General features: G+C 37.7%; 2 protein-coding genes and 1 pseudogene across 2 annotated transcripts; 1 reads left to right on the top strand and 2 right to left on the bottom strand.

Moving 5' to 3' along the window:
- The first annotated feature begins 1,175 nt into the window (after positions 1–1,175).
- LOC140011105 (indole-3-pyruvate monooxygenase YUCCA2-like) lies at positions 1,176–2,100 on the top strand (annotated as a pseudogene).
- A 1,658-nt stretch (positions 2,101–3,758) lies between these two features.
- On the bottom strand, positions 3,759–6,434 carry LOC140011188 (outer envelope pore protein 24, chloroplastic-like). The gene is made up of 3 exons (XM_072059834.1): positions 6,037–6,434; positions 5,551–5,913; positions 3,759–3,953 (listed from the first exon to the last, which is right to left on the bottom strand). Exons 1-3 carry the CDS (start codon positions 6,235–6,237, stop codon positions 3,873–3,875), a joined length of 645 nt encoding a protein of 214 aa, XP_071915935.1. The 5' UTR covers positions 6,238–6,434; the 3' UTR covers positions 3,759–3,872.
- A 4,591-nt stretch (positions 6,435–11,025) lies between these two features.
- LOC113698551 (transcription repressor OFP7) lies at positions 11,026–12,411 on the bottom strand. Its single transcript, XM_027218413.2, has one exon. The coding sequence runs from the start codon at positions 12,395–12,397 to the stop codon at positions 11,210–11,212; it is 1,188 nt and encodes a 395-aa protein (XP_027074214.2). The 5' UTR covers positions 12,398–12,411; the 3' UTR covers positions 11,026–11,209.
- Between the last annotated feature and the right edge of the window lie 7,880 nt (positions 12,412–20,291).

A 20,291-nucleotide genomic window follows, 5' to 3' on the forward strand; every position in this document is an offset into this window, starting at 1 on the left:
TTGGGCGGCGCTCCGTAAACTTGCAAGGCATAATTTAAGAGTTTGTAATTGAACTAGTTCTTGCAGCGCGAGAATCGAATCAGCTCTTCTCCTGCGACGTGTTTTCAGAGTGGTGATGGTCTTGTTTTCGATGGATGTTTTACGTTAGCAATAGCTAAACACCGATATCAGACTAAAACACAGCGATGTCAACCCACGAGATTTCAATCCAATGCGAACTTGTCTTTGTTTTGGCTAGAGTTTCATGGCTGCCCCAACCCACCAGATCCTCCTAGATGGATATAATTTGCTACACTAAGCATATCATCAATTGGAGTATTTGCTTCTTTTTTTTTTTGAGCAAAGTATTTTAATTAAATGGAGCCCTCAGTTTTAAAGGTGATGTATGATTTTCTTTTTATTTTTTATATTTTGTTTTCTTCATTCCGATTTTTTGATGTAGGTTTTTTTTCCCAACATATAGAGATAGTAATCAAGTAAGATGCAAATAAACGAAGAAAGAAAAAATAGAACCTGACTCTAAGGCTGTATGCCTGTACCTCGTAGCAAGGGTTTAATGACGAGTTGAGGATTCTGCAACCTGGAGAGCCGCAGTCCACAGGAAATGGAATAAGGTTGCGTCAGTTGATTTGGCTTTCTCTTATATTTGGGCAGCCAATGATATTTCCTGTCCAAATTTGGTCTAATCGAACAAACAAGAATGGAAAATGTGCCTGGCACAATGCTTTTATTCTAGGGAGCAACTTGTCTCTGCAAATCATGATTATTCCTGGCCAAAAAAATGCTTTATTACAGACGTGTACTCTACATACAATTGTTTACTCGAGTAAAGTACTAAAATTCTACTCCCCTAATATTTCCTTGTGTTGAAGATTCATTGCCACGTCTACTGGATACAACCATGGTTAGCAATATCGGCCGATTCCAATACGACTCGGCCGAGTTGTAATCGGAATAGAAGGGACCGATATGATATCGATTCGTGAATCGCGAATTATATCATATGTACGGTGACTTGTTCTGATTCGACCGATATTGACTGATTCGAATCTGTGATGCATGGTATCGACCGATATATCCGAGTTGATTCGGATATTTTTTTTAGATTGTACCTTTTTTTATATTTTCTAATTTAGTAATTTTTTCAAATTTTTTGAAAATTTTTATGTGCTATAATGTGCGTATCACCCGATCTTCAACTGATATGCCACGACGGATGTGAAACAACCGTGACTGTGACCCACGACAGGCGAACCATGATTGTACCTGTGTTTGGGCAGGAGGTCCAGTCAGTTACATACGAGAGTTCTGTTGGTATCTGGGGTGCAGAAACTAGTGAATTTAAATTTATGCGTCGATGGCTCATTAGTGCAACTGGAGAGAATGCAGTACCGGCTATTCCTGATATTGCTGGATTGGGAGATTTTCGAGGCAGATTATTGCATTCAAGCAGTTACACAAATGGAGCTGAGTTCAAAGGGAGCAAAATTTTGGTCGTTGGTTGTGGAAATTCAGGCATGGAGGTTAGTTTGGATCTATGCAATAGCGGTGCTCAAGTTTCTCTCGTTGTCAGAGACAAGGTAACTCATCTTGATCTAATGCCATAATAGCTACAACGTTCTTGGAACTTCACTTCAGGATGTCCAAGTAATTCGATTCATTTCAAGACTACCCATTGTACCCAAGGGAGCATTAATTTTTACTCTCTCAATGAAGTTGCTGAAATGGTTTCCAGTAAGACTAGTGGATATTTCCTCATCCTCTGTTCGGAGCTGATTCTAGGAAACACCAATAGACTTGGTATTGATAGACCAAAGGCAGGTCCATTGGAACTAAAAATAGCCGCTGGGAAAACTGCAGTGTTGGATGTTGGAACAATTGCTAAGATAAGATCTGGTGAAATCAAGGTAACCTTTTGGCTGTTTATAAAATTGCAGGCTCCATGTCTCATATTTTGTATTAAATAGTAAAACATAACGAGCATTTCCTCCTAAACTTAAACTTAAGACGACATACCAACTAAGCATGTGTATACTATACTGGGATCTGCTAATGTTCGCTTGGTGGTTGTCTTGAGCTTAAAAAGATGTTCCACCCGGTTTCTGGCTAATGAACTTTTTTTTAATATTTGCCTTACTAATGCATTATATGTATACTTCTACACTCAAGTGGTTCATGATATTCAAAAAATTAGACCTCAAGGTGCAGATTTTGCGGATGGGAAAATGGAGGATTTTGAGTTAATTCCATATATTTATGGACAGAAGAATTTGAAACATCTAATGATGAAGGGATCCCATTCAATGTAGGCTCAGGATACTTCTGTATACTACATTCTCTTTGTATTTTAGCACATCAAGCATACTTAACCATAGGTAGTAAATGAAATTGCAAGATCTGCTTTTCCTTTTCTCGCAAAGTTAGAAATTTCCAATCCAAGATTGGGAAAGCCTGTCATTATCCTCGTCTTTTGTCTTGTACTAAGCAGCGGACCTAAAGGAACACCACCCCTTTGCCCTGTCAGAGAATTGTGATGCCCTTTGTGACCAGGTCCACAAACAACAGGGAAAATAGTCCAGAGTCTCCAGACCTCAAAGAGTCCAGACATTTTTCGTCACTCGAAACAACTTTGTAGGGCTCTTTTAAAATCATGAACCGAACCATTCAGTGACGGGTCTGGTCCCTCCCACTTTCACAGTGCAATCTAATCTGCCGTGAATGAAGGGATCATCTTTGCATCCTTCGCTCAAGGAATCCAGTCAACGAAGTTGTTCAAATTCAAAAAAATTTCTCCAGACCTGAATGAAAAATATGGACAGCAATGTCATTGCATTGCAGCTGTGCTTGTCATATTCCATGTATCTCATCTATACCATCGATCATTGGAAGGAATACCAGAAGATTCTTTATCGTCAAGAAGTTGGGCATTCCACTCTGTCTATCAGATAAGCCGTGATCCATGCTGAAAGTTCCACGAAAGAAAAACATATTACGACGCTAATGTGCGCGGATTGGACTCGTGCAAACAGTTCTTGCGCAGGTTTCCAGAAAACGAAGCCGAATGAAGCAAACCAAACAGAAAAGCTCAATGACTAAGTAGTCGGCCAAAATGTTAAATCTATACATCAGTCAACAGATGAAGAGTTTGAATAACTATGCGGAGGAGCTTATGATCGTGCGTGGACCATTGAGGAAGGATTGATATTGTCACGTTAAACTACGCACTTGAATATTTCAAGTTATCATTCAGACCATTAGCTACATGCTGTTAGTGAGAATATATAGACAGACTAAAGATGCCAAATTTTTCCTCTACATGTACTCGTTGAAGTTGCTTGGCCTGATCTCCCAAGTTTGATGTGGGAATTGCAGGGGCAAGACCTGATCTCCCACTGAACAAGAGATGTTTGGCTTAAGCAGGACGTTTACAGACTGTCGTACACCATGCAAAATCCTTTAAATCCCGTCTACCCAAGCACTCGATGTGTCCGCACATTAATTCATACTCTCCGAAATGTCCCTTTGGTCTGATGATTCTGCCTGTACGCATCTTGTGACGGTGAAGAAAGGATATCTCATAATCACGTCAGGGATGGGGAAAAAAACGGGAGCTCTGAACATCATTTTGTTATGCATTCTTGCTTAACAATCACGATTGAATTAAACGAAGGAGCATGCCTCAAGTCATGCCACAATTGTAAAGACGGCCATTTTTTGAAAGACTTTCCGACTTCCTGCTTTGTGTTGCTATGGCGGTATATGGAAAGGCAAAACTTAAAACTTCTGATACAGATCAAGTATAAGAATGAGCTGAAACAGTAGCCAATTGTATGGACTATCTATATGCTGCACAGGCTGTTCAAACAGAAATTTTACAGATCGAAATTCAGGGTGCTTTCAGCACTTAATGTTGGAATTTTCGACTCCTCAGCCAAGTTCACAGCTGCAGATATCTGACAACATAATCAGAGGGAAAAGAAAAGCAATCAGGTGCTGACACATTAGACACGTTTAATTACACTTAGGAACAATACAGTAAAAGCAATAAAGATATTGTGTTAGAAGGGAAATCCAAATTGTCAGGCTAGCACGCGAAATGCAAATTCAGGACTTCAAATGCAAAATCAAGAGAGTCCTTGAGTCAATTGATATCTCCAAAACATAAAATGGGAACTAAAATTGATGACTTGGGAGAAAGAAACCAATCTTATACACTTATCGTTGTCACAAATTTGATCATAGAATATGCTTAAGCAAAAGAAACACAAAATGCAGCTTTGACGAAAAGCCATATCAGGAGTTTTACTTGCATCGTTATATCTTAAGCAGCCTCACAAAGAAACCTGCTCAGATTGAAAATGATCTTCAGTAACAGTAATAATCTGGCCCAGATTTTCTAACTTTAACGTCGAGAAAATCTGAAATGGTCCCGTCTTCAAATCATCTTAACATTCTTATCTGAAATGGTCCCGTCTACTTAATCAGCTAAGGCTGAAACCGGAAAGACTTTTAGAAGTATTCTGAACCCCAAAAAAAAAAAAGGAACCTGTTGACCTTTCAAAGATTTACAAGCATTATCATACAAAGGCCCAAATATTTCGTGAAAGCTTGCAGAAAAAAAGAATATCTGGAACAATTCAATGATCAAAGCACATATACACAGCTGATGAGGGTACGAGACTGAGAATATGAATTTGAGCGAGTCCCAGTTCAGGCAATATGTGAAAATCTATTCCCGAAATAGTCAGTGTCAAATTGGAAAATGAGCTGATACACTTACTCTTAGTCAGAGAGAGCCAAAGATTGCCAGCTAAGTTGTATGCTATCCTAGCAAGCTTCTATTTGAAATTGATTCCACGCATGGCTTGGTAGTTTATAGGTGACCCAAACCCAAGTTCTTTCCTTCTTCTAAAACTAAAAAGGTGGAGCTCAACTAATCTCTAACCAAAATGCCGTGTTGGCATCACCAATTCAATTGCTTCTCCAGTTGTACATTAAGCCAGCAAAGGCATTCAAATACAAATTTCAAGTTGGAAATATACTAGTTGTAATACGATTAATTGAATATAAACACTAGATACAAAAGGGTCTACCATACTATACAGTTTAATACCTGATCCAACGATAATGTATTAGGGTTATTATCTACCACTAACTTCATTTGCATGATTTCTAAGTAAAGGCAAACACATGACAGAAAAGCAGTTTAGACAGCACATACCGAAGTAGCATCAGTCAAACATAGTTGGCATAAATTTTTCAAATTGACGAAGTACCTGGACTTGGCAACACTGCTAATCAATATACATGGTGACAAAACAAAACCCGAAAAACACAACTCTCCTCGTCTATAAAGCCAAATACAATTTTCACCATGAAAGAATAACATAACACCAGTTCCTTAACCACAAGTTTACTCATTTCCCATCATTACAGCGACGGAAAACTTGAAAACAAAGAACCTGACTAGAAAAATTGAAACTAACACATAAAAGCATGCCAACGACAATTAAACAAGGACAGAAATTTATGCAAATAGAAGTAACATACCTTAAAACTCCCGTTTAAGCTAGAAGTCCTGGTCCAGTCCAATCCCAACACCTTAGTGGAGCTCCGATAGGAAGCTCTAACCACATCATTCCCGTAAATCCTACGGGAAACAGCAAAATCCCACGCATTCTTCCCGAAATCATAGCTGGGCTCCACAGTAGTCAAGCCGTCATGAGTATAACTGTACTTCAACATGCAATCATTATCCGAATGAAAACCATAACAAGCAGAAACCTTGTTAGCCGAGTCTATCAGAAAAGTCCCATCCAATGCCGTCCGATTCTCCCCCTTCCAGTGCGTGTACGTCAAGTTCAACGGCCTCTCCATTACCCTCACCGTATTCATAAATTGAAACCTCACGTCCTTAAACATTATACATACACAATCAAAAAGAGAATTCTTTCGTCATTAAAACAAAGGGAAAAAAAAGGAAAAAAAAAGAGCGGAAATTAGAAATCAGTAGTTAGGCTATTGTTAGAGACGTACTTTATTAGGGAAGTTGTAGTCGATGGTGAAGGATGCAGGCTTCTCAACGGAGAGAGTGAGGCCGTTCAAGGAAGGTCCATTGACGAAGCAGGCGTCGGTGATGGAAGCTTTGAGTTTCACGTCGCCGCCGTCGAGGGTGACAGTGCCGACGGCGCCAGTGACGTCGCTACCGTAGTGTCCATTGAGCGCGGCTTTTATCATTTTCCTTTTTTTTTTTCTTTTCCTAATTTTTCTGGGCGGAAATATTTACGGAGGAATTGAGGCGGGCGAGTGGATTTTGCGGGGATCCATTTATGGTTGTTGGGGTTTTTTAGGGGCGGTGGTGGAGGGAACGAGGGAAAGGTTTTTAATATTTAAAAAAAAAAAAAAATTTTACACCACAGACTAGAGGCGGATATGGATTCGGTGAGTCCGGCTGTCTTTTGACTTTTGTTTTGTTGTTTTTAGTTGATATGCAATCCCTTTCATCGTCCAATTGAGCTGTGTGGACGTATTGGGCCTTTTGCCTAATTGTTTTATTGGATCGTAAGATCCTCCAGAGTGGGCTTAAAAGGATAGCTGGACAGTAAGGCTTTATAGTAGTGTCAGCTCCGCAACTCAACACTTATATTTTGCTTGCGGATTGGGATCCAACGTAGCTAGATTGAGGTGGGGAAAGGGAAAAAAAGGAAAATAGAAAGGGGAAAGAAGATTGAGGATACGAGGACTCGACAAATTAGAACTAAGACGAAGAACTATATATATATATATATATATATATTTTTTTTTTTTTTTTGTCAAAAGACGAAGAACTATATATGGTTAGGTCCATTGGAGATAACTTCAATCTGTCGTGTGACGCTAAAATTTACACCACATCATAATAATATATCATTTGTCCATTAAATACAGTAGAACTTCTCTTCTCATATTGTATTTGGCATCAAGAAAACCAAAATGCTTAATTGACAGCACTTATTTTGACTGTTGCCCAAACGAGAACAAAGAAAGACGAAAAAACATAATGTTTGTTTGTCCTAGTAGTAGAAGCTCATAGTAATCACACAGTTCAACATTTTGTCTGGTTTGGGGTACTGATGTTTCTCTTCCTTTTTTTTTTTTTTTCTTTCTTGAAGGAACTGATGTTTCTCTTCTTGGTTCACGACCCAAAGCAAAAAGGAATGGTCACTGGGGGGATCCTCAATCCTCATCCAAAAGTGTTGAATCCCTAATTATTCTTGCCAGGATCGATGCATGACAAAACAATACTGATCCAACGGCCAATTGCGACGAACCCCTCGAGATTGCGGAGACGACGAGCGCTCAATGTGTCTGCTAGCCAGCTGACTCACTACTAGTATAACAATCAAAGCAATCTAGAGGGAGCTAAAACCGGACTCCCCAGAACCCAGATTGTGAATCCGATAGATAAAAGATCTGGAGCTTGTAAATATGCATACGCTACCCGAAAAGAAAGCAAAACATATGAACAGAAAGCTGTAAATTTTTTTGTTTCTGTAGAAAGCTGAGCTCCGTTTTCAGTCAGTTTCCTAAGAAGAGAAAAAGAATCTCTGATACCTTGCGAGTGTGACACTCACTAAATTTTACCAGTTGGAGCAAAATGGATTCTTGCAAAAACCTGCAGATAGAAAATATTTACGGTGGTCCAGTGACGGGTACAGTTTTACACCTTAAAAAGGGTAAAAGGTAATAATCCTCTTGAGTGGCCTATACGGAATCAGCACGCCAATGAGACACAATTGTCAAGTGCTAGTAGTGTCTATCCCTCGACTTTTACTGTTAGGTTCAGTCCCACAATGACCACTTGCAGAATTTTTTTTCACCTGAGACTGATACTGATGTAATCCAACAAAGCGTTTGACATGTTTTGCGAAGATGATGAAACTCGGGAAAGCAAGAAGTTCGCCGGTTATGAAAATGCTTTCACGGGCTTCCCTTTCTTGTTTTTGGGATGATAAGGTGATTTTTACAGGACATTCGACGGGATAAGTTTAGGTACTGGCCTCTTAGGTTACGTCTTTTGGACGGTATGGGATAAACTGAGAGTTGTTCAGTTTCCACCAGGATTTTTTGTGTATTTGGCTGCTAAACCATCCCTCCCGTTCATATTTAGGCACCTTGGCTTTATCCCCTCCTTTTGTTGTACTTCCGATTGCTTGTATATATGGAGAATTGGAGTTATATATATTCATATGTATTGGAAACAGAGGTAACTAGTTGTAATTTGGTCAATATAATGCAACAAGGATAATTTATCATCTGCAATGTTTTGTTTGACTGCAGGAAAGAATGAAAGCCAAAAAAAAAAAAGCGTTCTTTTTGCTCTTTCAAACGAAGCCTTGTGCTTGCTTCTATGTATGTTCTTCTTCATTCAAGGGCCTGCATTTTAGCATTAGCATCTACTTTTAAAGAATAATTAAACTACGTTCCAAAAGTCCAATTGAGGCACGTTATACATTTAGGAAACGTTGAGAACCTGATCATATAAAACAAGTCGAGATCCAACTCTCCCGTTTGAATGTTTGGTTTGCTAAAAGTACCTTGATAGTTATTCTTTTTAGAGTGTTTGCACTGAGGGATGACTTTTACAGGAAAGCCTTCAGATACTTTGAGAAAAGAACATATGCTTGCTTATTCCTCAGAGCTAAATCTTCTTTGAATATTCACTATTCATATACTATCATGCTCTATATTCATTTCCCGAGAAAGAATCTGTTATTTTTATCAATTGAATTGATGTGTATAAATAGGGATTCGCACATTAATTATTATACCTTGTTGAGTATATACTAAATCATATAAAAACAGAACAATAGTCATACAATAGTTATAGTTGGCGTACATGTTTTCAACCGCATTGGGACAGAATCAGAAATTAATGCCAAGACGAGAAAAAATATTTGACATGATCTTTGTCTTCCATGTTCCTTGACCAACAAGATGTGACCCGTCGGAGGAACCATTGGTGACACAAAATCTTACTGTCAAAAAAAAAAAAAAAAGAAGGAAAAAGAGCAGTGAATTGAGGGTACAAGGACAAATGGACAAACAAGGCAAAATCCGTAGAATAAGGGCCAGATGAAGTTGTCACGTAGACCATGGTCAGATACTGTTCTTAAGTCGGTATTAATTTGTCTAAAAGCATATGCGCTTTGAAATATTGCACTGCCAAACAGGGACCCTATCTACTGGTGCGTACGTTTTATTTGTGGACACCAATGAAGTAAAAGAATAATTGTTTGGTATCAACCTCAAACCAAAGCGATTCGAAAAGCTTTACTGTGGGATGAGGAGAAAACAAAAGCCAACTGGGGCCTAGTTGCATTCTTGACGAAAGCCATGGGTAAACTAAAGAGAAGGTAAATGTTACTGCTAATTGAGGATGAGTAGAACTCACCAGCAGTGATAATTCTAAGAAGCTTGCAGCCTGGCGAAGTACTGCTATCATTTCTTTGCACATGGAAATGATTAATGATGGTCCGCTTCTATCTTTACTCCTTTCTTTTTAATTCTTTTGTTTTCTTTAATACTTTTGGAATCCAACTTTGGTCTCTCCCACACCTATAATCATCTATGACCAAGACTTGCTCTGCTTCCTTTCTTATACTCCTAACCACTTTTTAGTGATGGTAGTATGAATGTTACTTATGCTCTGTCTTCTAGTGATGGTAGTATAAATGTTAATTTTGGACAATGCTTCGTTTGGATTAGTTGTTTTTGAAATATTTTACTGTAACAGTAGTGTATATGAAAAACTTTTACTATTAATATTATTTGATATATTGTATGAATGAGATTTTTTTTAGTTGTTTTTGTTTATATATTACTGTAGTATTATATTTGAAAAACTTGTTTTTGAAAAATAGATCAATCCAAACAGAGGATTATTTCAAATATTATTTTATTTGCATCACAAATATATTTTCTAATCAACTTTTTATTTTATCAATTATTTTTTTTATCTCACACACACCACATTACAAAAAGTATTAAAATAATTATTTTAAATTATGTTTTAATAAATCTTCTGTCCAAACAGTCCATTGTTGTTTTTGTGGATAAATACACCAACTGTGTTTAGATTGTAAAATTATTCCAAGTTATTTTTGTTTGTATCAAAAACACAATTTTCAATCCCAAACACATACATAACTTCCTGCAAAGTACTAGAGTAATTATTACATATATTATTTTAAATAATTTGCTATTCAAACGTACTAATTGGGGGAATGAATGGGATTGAATGGTATTCAAGAAAGGAGTGTAAGTGAAAAATCCGTGTTCGAAATATCCCGCTTACACTTAAAAAAAGAAAAAGATGGATTAACCGCACCCAATTATGTCCAACCCCAACTCCCAACCATATATATTTGTCCCAGTTTCAATAATCAACAGGCACTCCAATCATTTTAGTGTCTCAAAGTACTTCGAGAAAACCTCGAGCGTTCAGCGCTCCATGTTTGACTGCCATAAATCTAGCTAAGAGACTGTCGTGTTCATATTCCTTTCCGTTGTTCAACAATGATTACTACTACTCAATTTCATGCCAAAATTAAGCTAAAAAAGTGGCTATGCACTGCATTTCTTCGTCATAAAGTAGTCCCTCGCATGAGATACTCAATACCAACACCAATGAAGCACGCTTTTTGTTCATGCATCAAAAGGCGAAGATGGAGTTTGACTTCCTGCTATCATTCGTCATTCAGTAGTCGAATTTTTCCTCCAGGAAAAAAAAAGGCTATATTTTGCAATTGTTTCCCTAGATTTGACTGGGCATTCATGGCTTGCACATTAAAATGTGCCCTACAGAAACTGTTTTTGGGGTTTTCTCACGGTCTATGCGTCCTGCAATCCGCAATATATAATGTTGTGCTGTATTTGTTCGTAATTGACTTTTCTTCCTGGTTGGTGCATGCAATAAGCATGAAAAGAAGAACAAACAGGCCCTAATCAAGCACACCTGAACTTGGTTAAATTCTGGCTAGCTGCGAAGCAGAAATGGAACTTGGACTAGATTAATGAGAACTAAGGTTAAATAGAAATTATACATACTAATACCTGGGAATAGAAGGTAATTTAGCAGCGTAAGCTGGCATCAAACAAGTAGCTACTAGCTAGTGATACTATTTAAACCTCGGTTCAAAGGGTGATATAGCTACGCCAACTAACCAGCTCAAACTCGATGGTTGTTTGTATTTCTTGAATTAACACCACCACCACCACCACGACGACGATGACGATTGGAACTCCGCTGATCATCACTAGCACAAAACATCGCCTCCCAAATCTCAGCAAACACCTCAATGATCAGCCCATGATAATGCCTCGAATTCAACGACAAAAAACACTGCAGCAGCTGCTCCAAATCTCTCTCCTCAAACATCTGCTTCTCCAATATCATCTCCATCATTGACCTCTTAAAATCCTCGTAAGGGTCCTCACTCTTCTTCACGATTGCAAAGCTCTCCTTCACCTTCCCATCCACGCTGCATGGTATCAGCTTTTTGAACACCGACAACCTCGCCGGTGACTCGTTCTCCGCCGCTGACGACACCGAAGACGGCCTGTAAATGGTCGTCGACCTCGATACTCCGCGTTTCGTCGAGTGCTTTTTGTTCTTTTTCTTGCTAGTCCGCTTGTGACGCCTTGTAATGGGCAAAGGGGTCTCGCGAATGGTTTCGAGATTTGGGTTGAATTCCGAGGAGGAATCATCGGTAGAGAAACTTCTCCAAGAAGATATCAGGGTTTCAGTCTCTATCATGCTCTCTTCTTCTTCTTCTTCGTCTAATATTACTTCACCACCTTCGCTGCTGAAAAGCCCGCTTTCAGCTGAGGAGGTGCTCGCGCGGAGTCTAGCGGGAGGAGCTCTTTTCTTCTTCCCTCGTCGTTTCTTTTTAGATGGCGGAGGTGGCGGTGGTAAGGCTACTATTTTCTTGTCTTGGTCGGAGTCGCCGGAAGCGCAGGAGTTGTATATCTTTCGACGAGGGGTCTGATGTTTGTCGTCGTAGATCTTAGCTACAACGTGCCATTTCTCTTCTTGCTCCCAGCTGAATTCTTGTTGCGACGATGATCTGGTGCGGCCGTCGTCGGAGTGTTTAATTGCAGCGGGCTTCATTGAGGCGAAGCCACAGCCGATGGATGAGAAAGCGGAGGACACGTGGCGTGTGACGGACGATGAGCCGGAGCTCTTAGGAGGGTTTGTGTAATGATCAATGGTGAGGAAGTTGGGGTTGACTGGGGAAAGTCGGAAGAATGTAGGGACAGGATCATGTGGGAGAGTGGAGGCGTCTTTAGAGCGACAAGAGTGGAAGGTTGTGGTGACGAGTTTGGAGACACGAAGCTTAAAGCTCTTGCTGGCCATGGATGGAAATTGGGTTGGGGGTGGGAGGGGTGGGGGATGGTGGAGATTAGTCGTCTGGGAACCGTGAGTAGAGAAATGCCTGCGAAAGTGTCAAAATGTGAACTGTTTGAAGATGAAGATGGTGTTTATATAGGGAGTATGGAGCGTGTTTTAGTTGCAAATATATAAAAAATTTAAAAATAAATAAATAAACATAGAAGTTACAGGGATTTGCTGAGAACATGATTGCATGATTGAGAAACAAACCATTGTTTTAAAATGCTTTTTTTTTTTTTTTTTTTGCTGAGAACATGAATTTATTGGTTTGATTTTTTTTTTTTTATTATTATGCTTACTATACGCCAGTGCACCCTGGATCAATAAAGAATTTTATTTTTGGCAGAGAATAATACCAGCAGCATACGTTTTTGTTGGATTACTAAAAGCAAAATAATCCATCACCTTCGCTATACAATATACATCGCGCCTATTTCAGTATTCACTGGTCTCTCCGCTGAGCGGAGGCGAAATCAGCTTCGTTGTTTGTCAAATAGATTCTTCCTTTTGTTGGTAAGTGACTAATAAGTGAGCAATCTGCCACTGCATGCACGCTTGACTAGCCTATTAATGTGATTTCATGTAAATCATAAAATACGGCCACGAAATTGTTCGCATTCTATTTAGATATGTGAAAAAAAGTCCATAGTACTTATGGGGTCTAATAGAAACTTTTTCAATAAAAAAAAATGGCCTTTTTTTGGTGAAAATAGATTGTGCTAATTTGAATTCAAAATTTATATCATTATGAATGGTCTTAAATTTTTTGACATTTTTTGTTCACTTTGATGGCATTTATTTTTTCTTCTTAATTGGTAGAGAGGATGTTTTTATCTATTTTTATCATATAAGAGGAGATGAAAGATTTGTTTTAATTGTGTTAAGAAAATACTTTTACCTTTTTGGCACGCTACACTTCAAAGTTGATTGAAGTGCAATTTTAGAGGGGATGGGGTTGGGTTGAGTTGGGTGATAAGATGGGAAATATTATAAGTAAGAAATCCTAAATTCAAGATTTCTCACTTACAAAAAAAAAAATTACAATTTTAGAAAATACTAGCATATCAATAATTAGGGGAATTTTTGCCCATTTGTTAAGCAAAAAATAGTATACCGAGTTAAATGAAACTTTAGAAAAGTTTATTGATCATTCGTATACATTTTGAACTTGTTTTTGAAATTGAAGAACAATAAATAGAAAAATAATTTTCTCAACAAAAAGAGTTATAGCACGAGTTATCATTGCATACCTAAATCATGTGAAAATATAATAGAAATATTTTAGCAAGAAAATGATTGGATTGACATAAAAAAAAATAGAAAGAAAAAGTTCAAGAAGAAAGACGAGAAAACATTTGGGAAAATATTGCACTTGTGAATGGAAAAAGAAAAATAATAGAAAAATGTCTTATTAGAAAAGGAAATATTTCCTTAGAGCTCATAGTTTTTTTTTTTATATAGTTTTTTAGTCAAGTTATTTTCTTGCTAATCCTGTGTTATAGCTTGTTACTAAGAAATTTCTTTGTCCTTATATTCTGCTTTAGTTTCAAAATAATTCTCCAAAAAAGCGTGCCAAAGGTCACTAACTTCTGATCTAAAATTTTATTTGTTATTAACTTATCATACTATTTTTTTTTGTCTATAGAGTGACAAAAATACCCTTGCACTTGACCAATAAAATACACACAATGATCCTATTAAATACTTTTAAGAGTATAATGGATCATTGGACCTAAAAAATAGTATAATGAATTAAATAAAATTTTAAAAAAGTTTGGTGACTAACGATGCACTTTGTATCCTTAAATATACATTTTTCTTTTAAGGATCCTTAAATATACATTTGGAGACAAATATTGAATATACATGCACTCGGAGAGGCAGCCGAAAGAAAGAAAAAAGAAAAAAAACACTCGCTGTCTCCAAGGAGAAAATGGATTGACACAAGCCCAATTCTACAGCCGATTGGCGACTTTCCTTGCAAGAATATCTCATCATATCCCAAAGACAGGTGAAATCTGAAGGGGACAAGGTAATTCTCAAGAAGCTGGTTGGAGATTACATGTGGAAGTCGAATGTTGCTGCCTTCTGGCCTAAAAGAAATTATTCTTTTGAAGCATAATTGTGGGGAAAAGTCAATAAAGAGGCGACAAAACACCCAAGAGGAGGCGCGTGTGCTCGTACGGCAGTGAGTAGCAAATAGCAATCGACCACAAGACTCTGTAAAAGGATAACATCACATTATATTCAACTTTATAACAGCGTCCTAATTCACCTGATTTCATTTACCCCAATGTTCAAATTTTGAATTCCTAGACTTTTGTGGACGGAGAATGTAGATGTAGAGCTTTTTCCTGTGGAGACCCACAGAAAACGGAAGCCATTTGTAGAAGCAATCTCAAAAGGTTGGGGTTGGGATCCTAGGGAACAAAATCATCCATGCACAAAATTATCCTTCCCTTTTCTATCTTCTTTTTATTTCGGATAAATAAATGAGTAAACGTTATGAAGTTGGCTTTTGGAGGTAGGAAATTCATTTCTCGCCTGTTGTGATCGTACATGATTTAACACCTAATCTTTTGGACAATATTTTGAGACATTTGAAAATAGAAAGTATAACACTTTCAATAGAATTAAGAGAGTACTAGTTAAGAACATTTAAAGAAATCACTAGAAACCTGCTGGTTAGGGAGTCATCTTCGCTGTGATTCAGGATTCGAATCGAGAGTCCTCTCCATTGAGATTCAAGATTCAAATCTTGTGTCTCACAGTTAGATTATGAAAAAAAGTAAGAGGATAAAAAAAAACTAAAAATCTAAACCTGACAGCCGGGCAGCAGAACCAGGAAGGCTAGATAGTTGAACTAAAGACGATTCAATTGGCTAACTTGCCTGACAACTGAGTTGGGTTTTGAGTACGTTAACACGCACGTTTAGTCGCATAATGTACTTATCCTTGCAAGGGTAAACTTGGGGCTGTAATCAGCAATCGGCACCGCAGTAAAACTTTGGGCCCAAGTTTCAGGTCCAGAAAGCCGGCAAGAGGCCTATTTGTTGCTCTGCTATGTCATTAATGCCCCAGTTGACCGCTCAAGGACTTGCCGTCCACGACATTGTGGGTTTTTGGCGATCCAGTTGGAATCCAGAAATTGTTGTCTTGTTCTTGAGACGCAGATGAGATATTTATTTGGTAGTAGTACCCTAAAATCTTTAAAAAGATGCGTGGAAGGAAACTGGCTTTTCTATTAGAGAATGTCAACACAAAAAGTTGATTCTCCTTAAAGGGGCAATCGAAGAAAATCCCAAGAACTTAGGGTCCGTTTGGTTCGGGTGAAAATGTTTTCCAGAAAAATATTTTTCTAATTTCCCGTGTTTGGTTGCACAAAAGTTACTGAAAACATTTTCCTATGTAAAATATTTTCACTCATCTTATGGAAAACAACTTCCCTTCCAAACTTACTGAAGTTGTTTTCCGAAATGCATGCATCCCGCCTGTAGATTTATATTTCGTTTGTGCCCAATAAAATTAATTTATGGTATATTTATCAGAAAATAGAAATTCCACCGTTACCAGGTTAACAAATTTAGATCAATACTCAAGGAGGTCATAACCTCGGAATCCAACACCGTTCCATTCTTAAGATTTTAACCTTAATTGCTTTGCCATTTTAATGATCAAGACCACGTGTGTGATGAGCTGAAGCCTTGAGGAATATCTCAAACCACATTTACAGTCCAAGTCGATCGTTTGTTTTTTTAAAAAAAAAAAATTCAGACGCGGCTGGCCATGCAATAACCATACACGGCGGCTAATCATTGCCACCGGAACTTTCAAAGTGTGAAAGCCAGCCGTTAATCCAATTGCACCAAGAAAGCCAGACGTTAAAATGATATGATGATATTTTTTTATGGGCAAAAAGTCCCACTGGCCCTCAAACTATTAGTCGAATGAAGTTTTGACCCTTAAACAATTAAAAGTAAATTTTTGGCCCCCGATCTATTCAAAACACAAAATATTAGACCTTCTGTTAAATTCAACAGTTAATACTAACGGAAATTATGACCACGTGAGATGCACGCTGAAATACGAAGGGCATTTTTGTCCTACTGTGTTTCACTCTGTAAAATGGAGCGAAAAATTTTTCCACTCGTAAATGCACTGACCACCCTTACAAGAACAGCACCCCAGGTGAGATCTGTGCCTTTTGTCTTCAAGAACAGCAGCCCAAGTGGGATCTGCTCAAGAGAAGCTTGGCAAGCTTGTTTCTTCCTCATTCTGTTGCTATTTTCCCGTCTTCTTCTTCTTCTTCGTCTCCTTCATTTAGATCTGACTTTGGTGGTGGCATTACTAGTGCATCATCTTCCTCTGCTATTCGCCCTCCTCATCACAGTTCCTCAGCAACTTCGTTTTTCGGCAAGAGGACCAAAGAATTAGAGTAGTAGTATATCATATCGTCCAAAAGGGCTTTCACGATCTGGGTCCGGCAACTGAAAGTGAAATATTGCAGGCATCCATGTTTAAAGCGTCTTTATTTGTGTCTTGACCTGGTGGAACCATAGCTTTATTGGCTTTTTTTTTTTGGGAGGTTGGAAAAACTTGCCAAGCTCTAGTTTTTTTTTTTGGAATTTTGATGTGCAGGCTCTAGTTCTAAAAAGCGAATGTTGGTTTCTCGCATGCTTCCAGTTCAGTAACTTCTTTGGTTGCAATTGAGTTTTTTTTTGTTCAAGTTCAAGAAAAAGTCCCATTTCACCAAGTGGATGACAGCTCTTTATTGACAAAAATGCCATTTGTATTTCGGCGTGTTTTTCGCGTGATCGTAGATTTTGTCGGTATTAACTGCTGAATTTGACAGAAGGTCTAATAATTTATACTTTGGATAGATCGGGGGCCAAAACTTTACTTTTAATTGTCTGAGGGCCAAAACTTTATCCGGCTAATAGTTTGAGGGCCACGGAGACTTTTTGCCCTTATTTTATTAAACAAGAAGTCTCAATTCTAGATACTGTTCTAGCTAGCTAGTAGCCGGAATTGAAGCAGCACTGTACGGTTTAGACTTAGACTCCTCTCGTCTTTTGGTTGTGAGTGAAAGTCTCTGGATCCCAACGGACTTTGAAGGGGAAAAAACGACGTGACACGAGTCAACTATGGCGTGGTGTCGGTAGCACCCAAGTTTTGTCGACGTATTTAATCATGGACTCTAGAGCAAGCAACATATTATTGGTGGAAGAGGAATCAAATTATTTGATATTCGAATCTAGTTTAATTTGATAAGAGTTTATTCGAATTTGGTTTATCAATTTATTAAATTGGATTTGACCAGCATTTTATGTTCGATAACTTTCGAATTCGATAAAAAAAAATTTCAAACTCGATTCGACAAATAAATGAGTTAAATTTAAACAAAATTTCAAATCCATTAAAATAACTAAATAAGTTTGAACACAAAAATATATGATTTGATTAGACTTGTTTATATCCTAAGCGTAGACTTAGAGGATTGAAAAGGGGAGAAATGAATCAAGCAACCGTCCTATCCTCTCCTCTCCTCTCCTCAACCAATTGGCCCATGACCATATATGCAAATCGGTTGATACAATTGAATGGATGATAAGTAAGGAATGAAAGAATTATCCGTTTATAACTTAAATTTCTTAGATAATAAAATTAGTAAAATTTATGACATCCTCTTATTATTACTGCAAGCAGCCGTACGACTCTATTGGGTTTGAGGTGGGATAGGATAAGTTAAACCTAGGGATGACAATGGGGGCGGGCACCCGCCCGGCGGGGGGCTAATGGGGAGGGGGTTGGGGCGGGGGCAGGGGGCAGGGGGAATTTTTTTTCCCCCGCTTAGAAACCGGGGGGAGGGGGGGCGGGGGAGTGTACCCCCGCCCCATCCCCCGTCCCGCCACCCGCTTTAAAAAAATAAATATATAAAATATATATGTATATAATTATATATAATTTATAATTTAATTAGTTACAAACGTATGATAATGATATTATTAGTTATATGCATTATATAATGTCTATTAGTATATATAATATAATTGATATTATTAATTATACTAATAATTATATATGTGTACTAATACGAATTATTAATTGGTTATACTAAATTTACTAATACATTTATACTAAATCCCTAATTACACTTAATACAATAACAATTTTTTCTTAAAAAAAACACAAGCACAATAATGAATTAGTGATTGTATTTGTGTCAAAAGTGAAAACTTGACTACTTTAGTTATATTTATTTCATCATGTTGGATTGTATTCAAATAATTTTTATTTGATTGTTTTTATAAGTTTCAATTGTAAAATTACAATGAATAATAATTTGATGATGTGTTGATATTTTAGTACTTAATTATTTGCTAAAATTTAACCATAATAAAATTATATAACAAATTTTTATTGCTCCCGCGGGGAAAGCGGGGCGGGGGTAGCGAGGGACGGGGGATGAGGCGGGGGCGGGGGAGTTTGTAGGCAGCAGGATGAGAGATGGGGGAGGGGTCCCCGTCCCAACCCCGTCCCGTTGCCATCCCTATTTAAACCCAAGGGTCCGTCTTACTACCTAGATCAACAACGTTTGGAGATCGTTGGCAGTTTCACTTTTAAATTTGGGAAGTATCATTTGACAATGTGTGACAATATCTTCATACACTCGAAAACTACTAAAATCCAAATTTGTCTAGTACTGAAATTTGTGCATAACTGTTTAATATTTTTTTTTTCAAATACCTCCTTTTGGATTGGCCATTTTTTCAAAAATAAGTTTTTCAAATACAATGTTACAGTAATATACAATAACTCAAAAAACATCTCATCCATACAATATATCAAATACTTCAAAAAAAATTTATAATAAATTTTTTTTATATACACTGCTACATAAAATTTTTCAAAAACAGCTAATCCAAACGGAGCAATTTCTTAGAAGTCTATCTAAGAAAAATGTTGGAAGTATTGCCAAACTACATTTCAAAATGCGAGGCAAACTCTGGGTGTTGGTATCAGTTTGATTACTTTCACTGGGCACTCCTGTTTTTGTTAGAATGCAAAGAGGCCAAAACTATCCATCCTTCGACGACACCCCCCGAAAAAAAGGAAAAAAAATTTCCCACTTACTATTAATTGATTGATTATTCATTGTTTCGTGTAGGTGAGACTTTCGAAAGAGAACACAAGGACAAATGGTGAGATTGAGACTTGAAACTACGAGTGATTTCTTTCTTTCACAATAAAAAACCAACAAATTCTTCTACCACTCAAGTGCCCCACCAACGGTTCAGCCAGTGACTACTATAAAAGTAGAAATGTGAATAACGACTTGAGAACACAACTTGTGATCCCAGTATTAGTGAGTATGCTTTTACCAGTAACAGTAGATGAAAAGAACCCGTCGCTTCTGTTCACTCATTGCCTTCGGCAGCAATAATGCATTGGCAAACACTGGAGTAGATTCGGTTTCTGCAGACTACAGTTGAAATTTTGTCACACAATCTTACCGATACAAGATATGAGAATGTGATAAAATTCGGGTCACGTAATCTACAAGATCCGGTCTATCCAAGTTTTTACCTAATTCAATTATCCAAGCCTAAACCCAGAAAAAAATTTTAAAAAAAAGGCACAAGAACAAAGGAGCCACTCCAAAAGACATATACACACATACATACATACATATATGTATATGTGTGTATATATATATATATAGAAACATCTACGGTCTATTAAAAGTAAAATTTAGAGACAACGACATAATTGCGCGCCACCTTTGGTGTCACTTCAATTTTGAAGCGAAAATCTTTGAATGACTTAAATGAGAAAAATCGAATTAGGCCGTCGACAC

The sequence above is a fragment of the Coffea arabica genome, chromosome 7e (genome assembly GCF_036785885.1).
Source record: "Coffea arabica cultivar ET-39 chromosome 7e, Coffea Arabica ET-39 HiFi, whole genome shotgun sequence".
In the NCBI taxonomy this organism is placed as follows: domain Eukaryota; kingdom Viridiplantae; phylum Streptophyta; class Magnoliopsida; order Gentianales; family Rubiaceae; genus Coffea; species Coffea arabica.

Excerpts from the sequence above, each read along its gene's own strand:
- LOC140011188 (XM_072059834.1), bottom strand. The coding sequence starts at position 6,237 with ATGATAAAAGCCGCGCTCAATGGACACTACGGTAGCGACGTCACTGGC. Across the intron at positions 5,914-6,036 it reads ACTACAACTTCCCTAATAAA|GACGTGAGGTTTCAATTTAT; the intron begins GTACGTCTCTAA and ends ATAATGTTTAAG. Across the intron at positions 3,954-5,550 it reads GCTTAAACGGGAGTTTTAAG|ATATCTGCAGCTGTGAACTT; the intron begins GTATGTTACTTC and ends TTATGTTGTCAG.
- LOC113698551 (XM_027218413.2), bottom strand. The coding sequence starts at position 12,397 with ATGGCCAGCAAGAGCTTTAAGCTTCGTGTCTCCAAACTCGTCACCACA.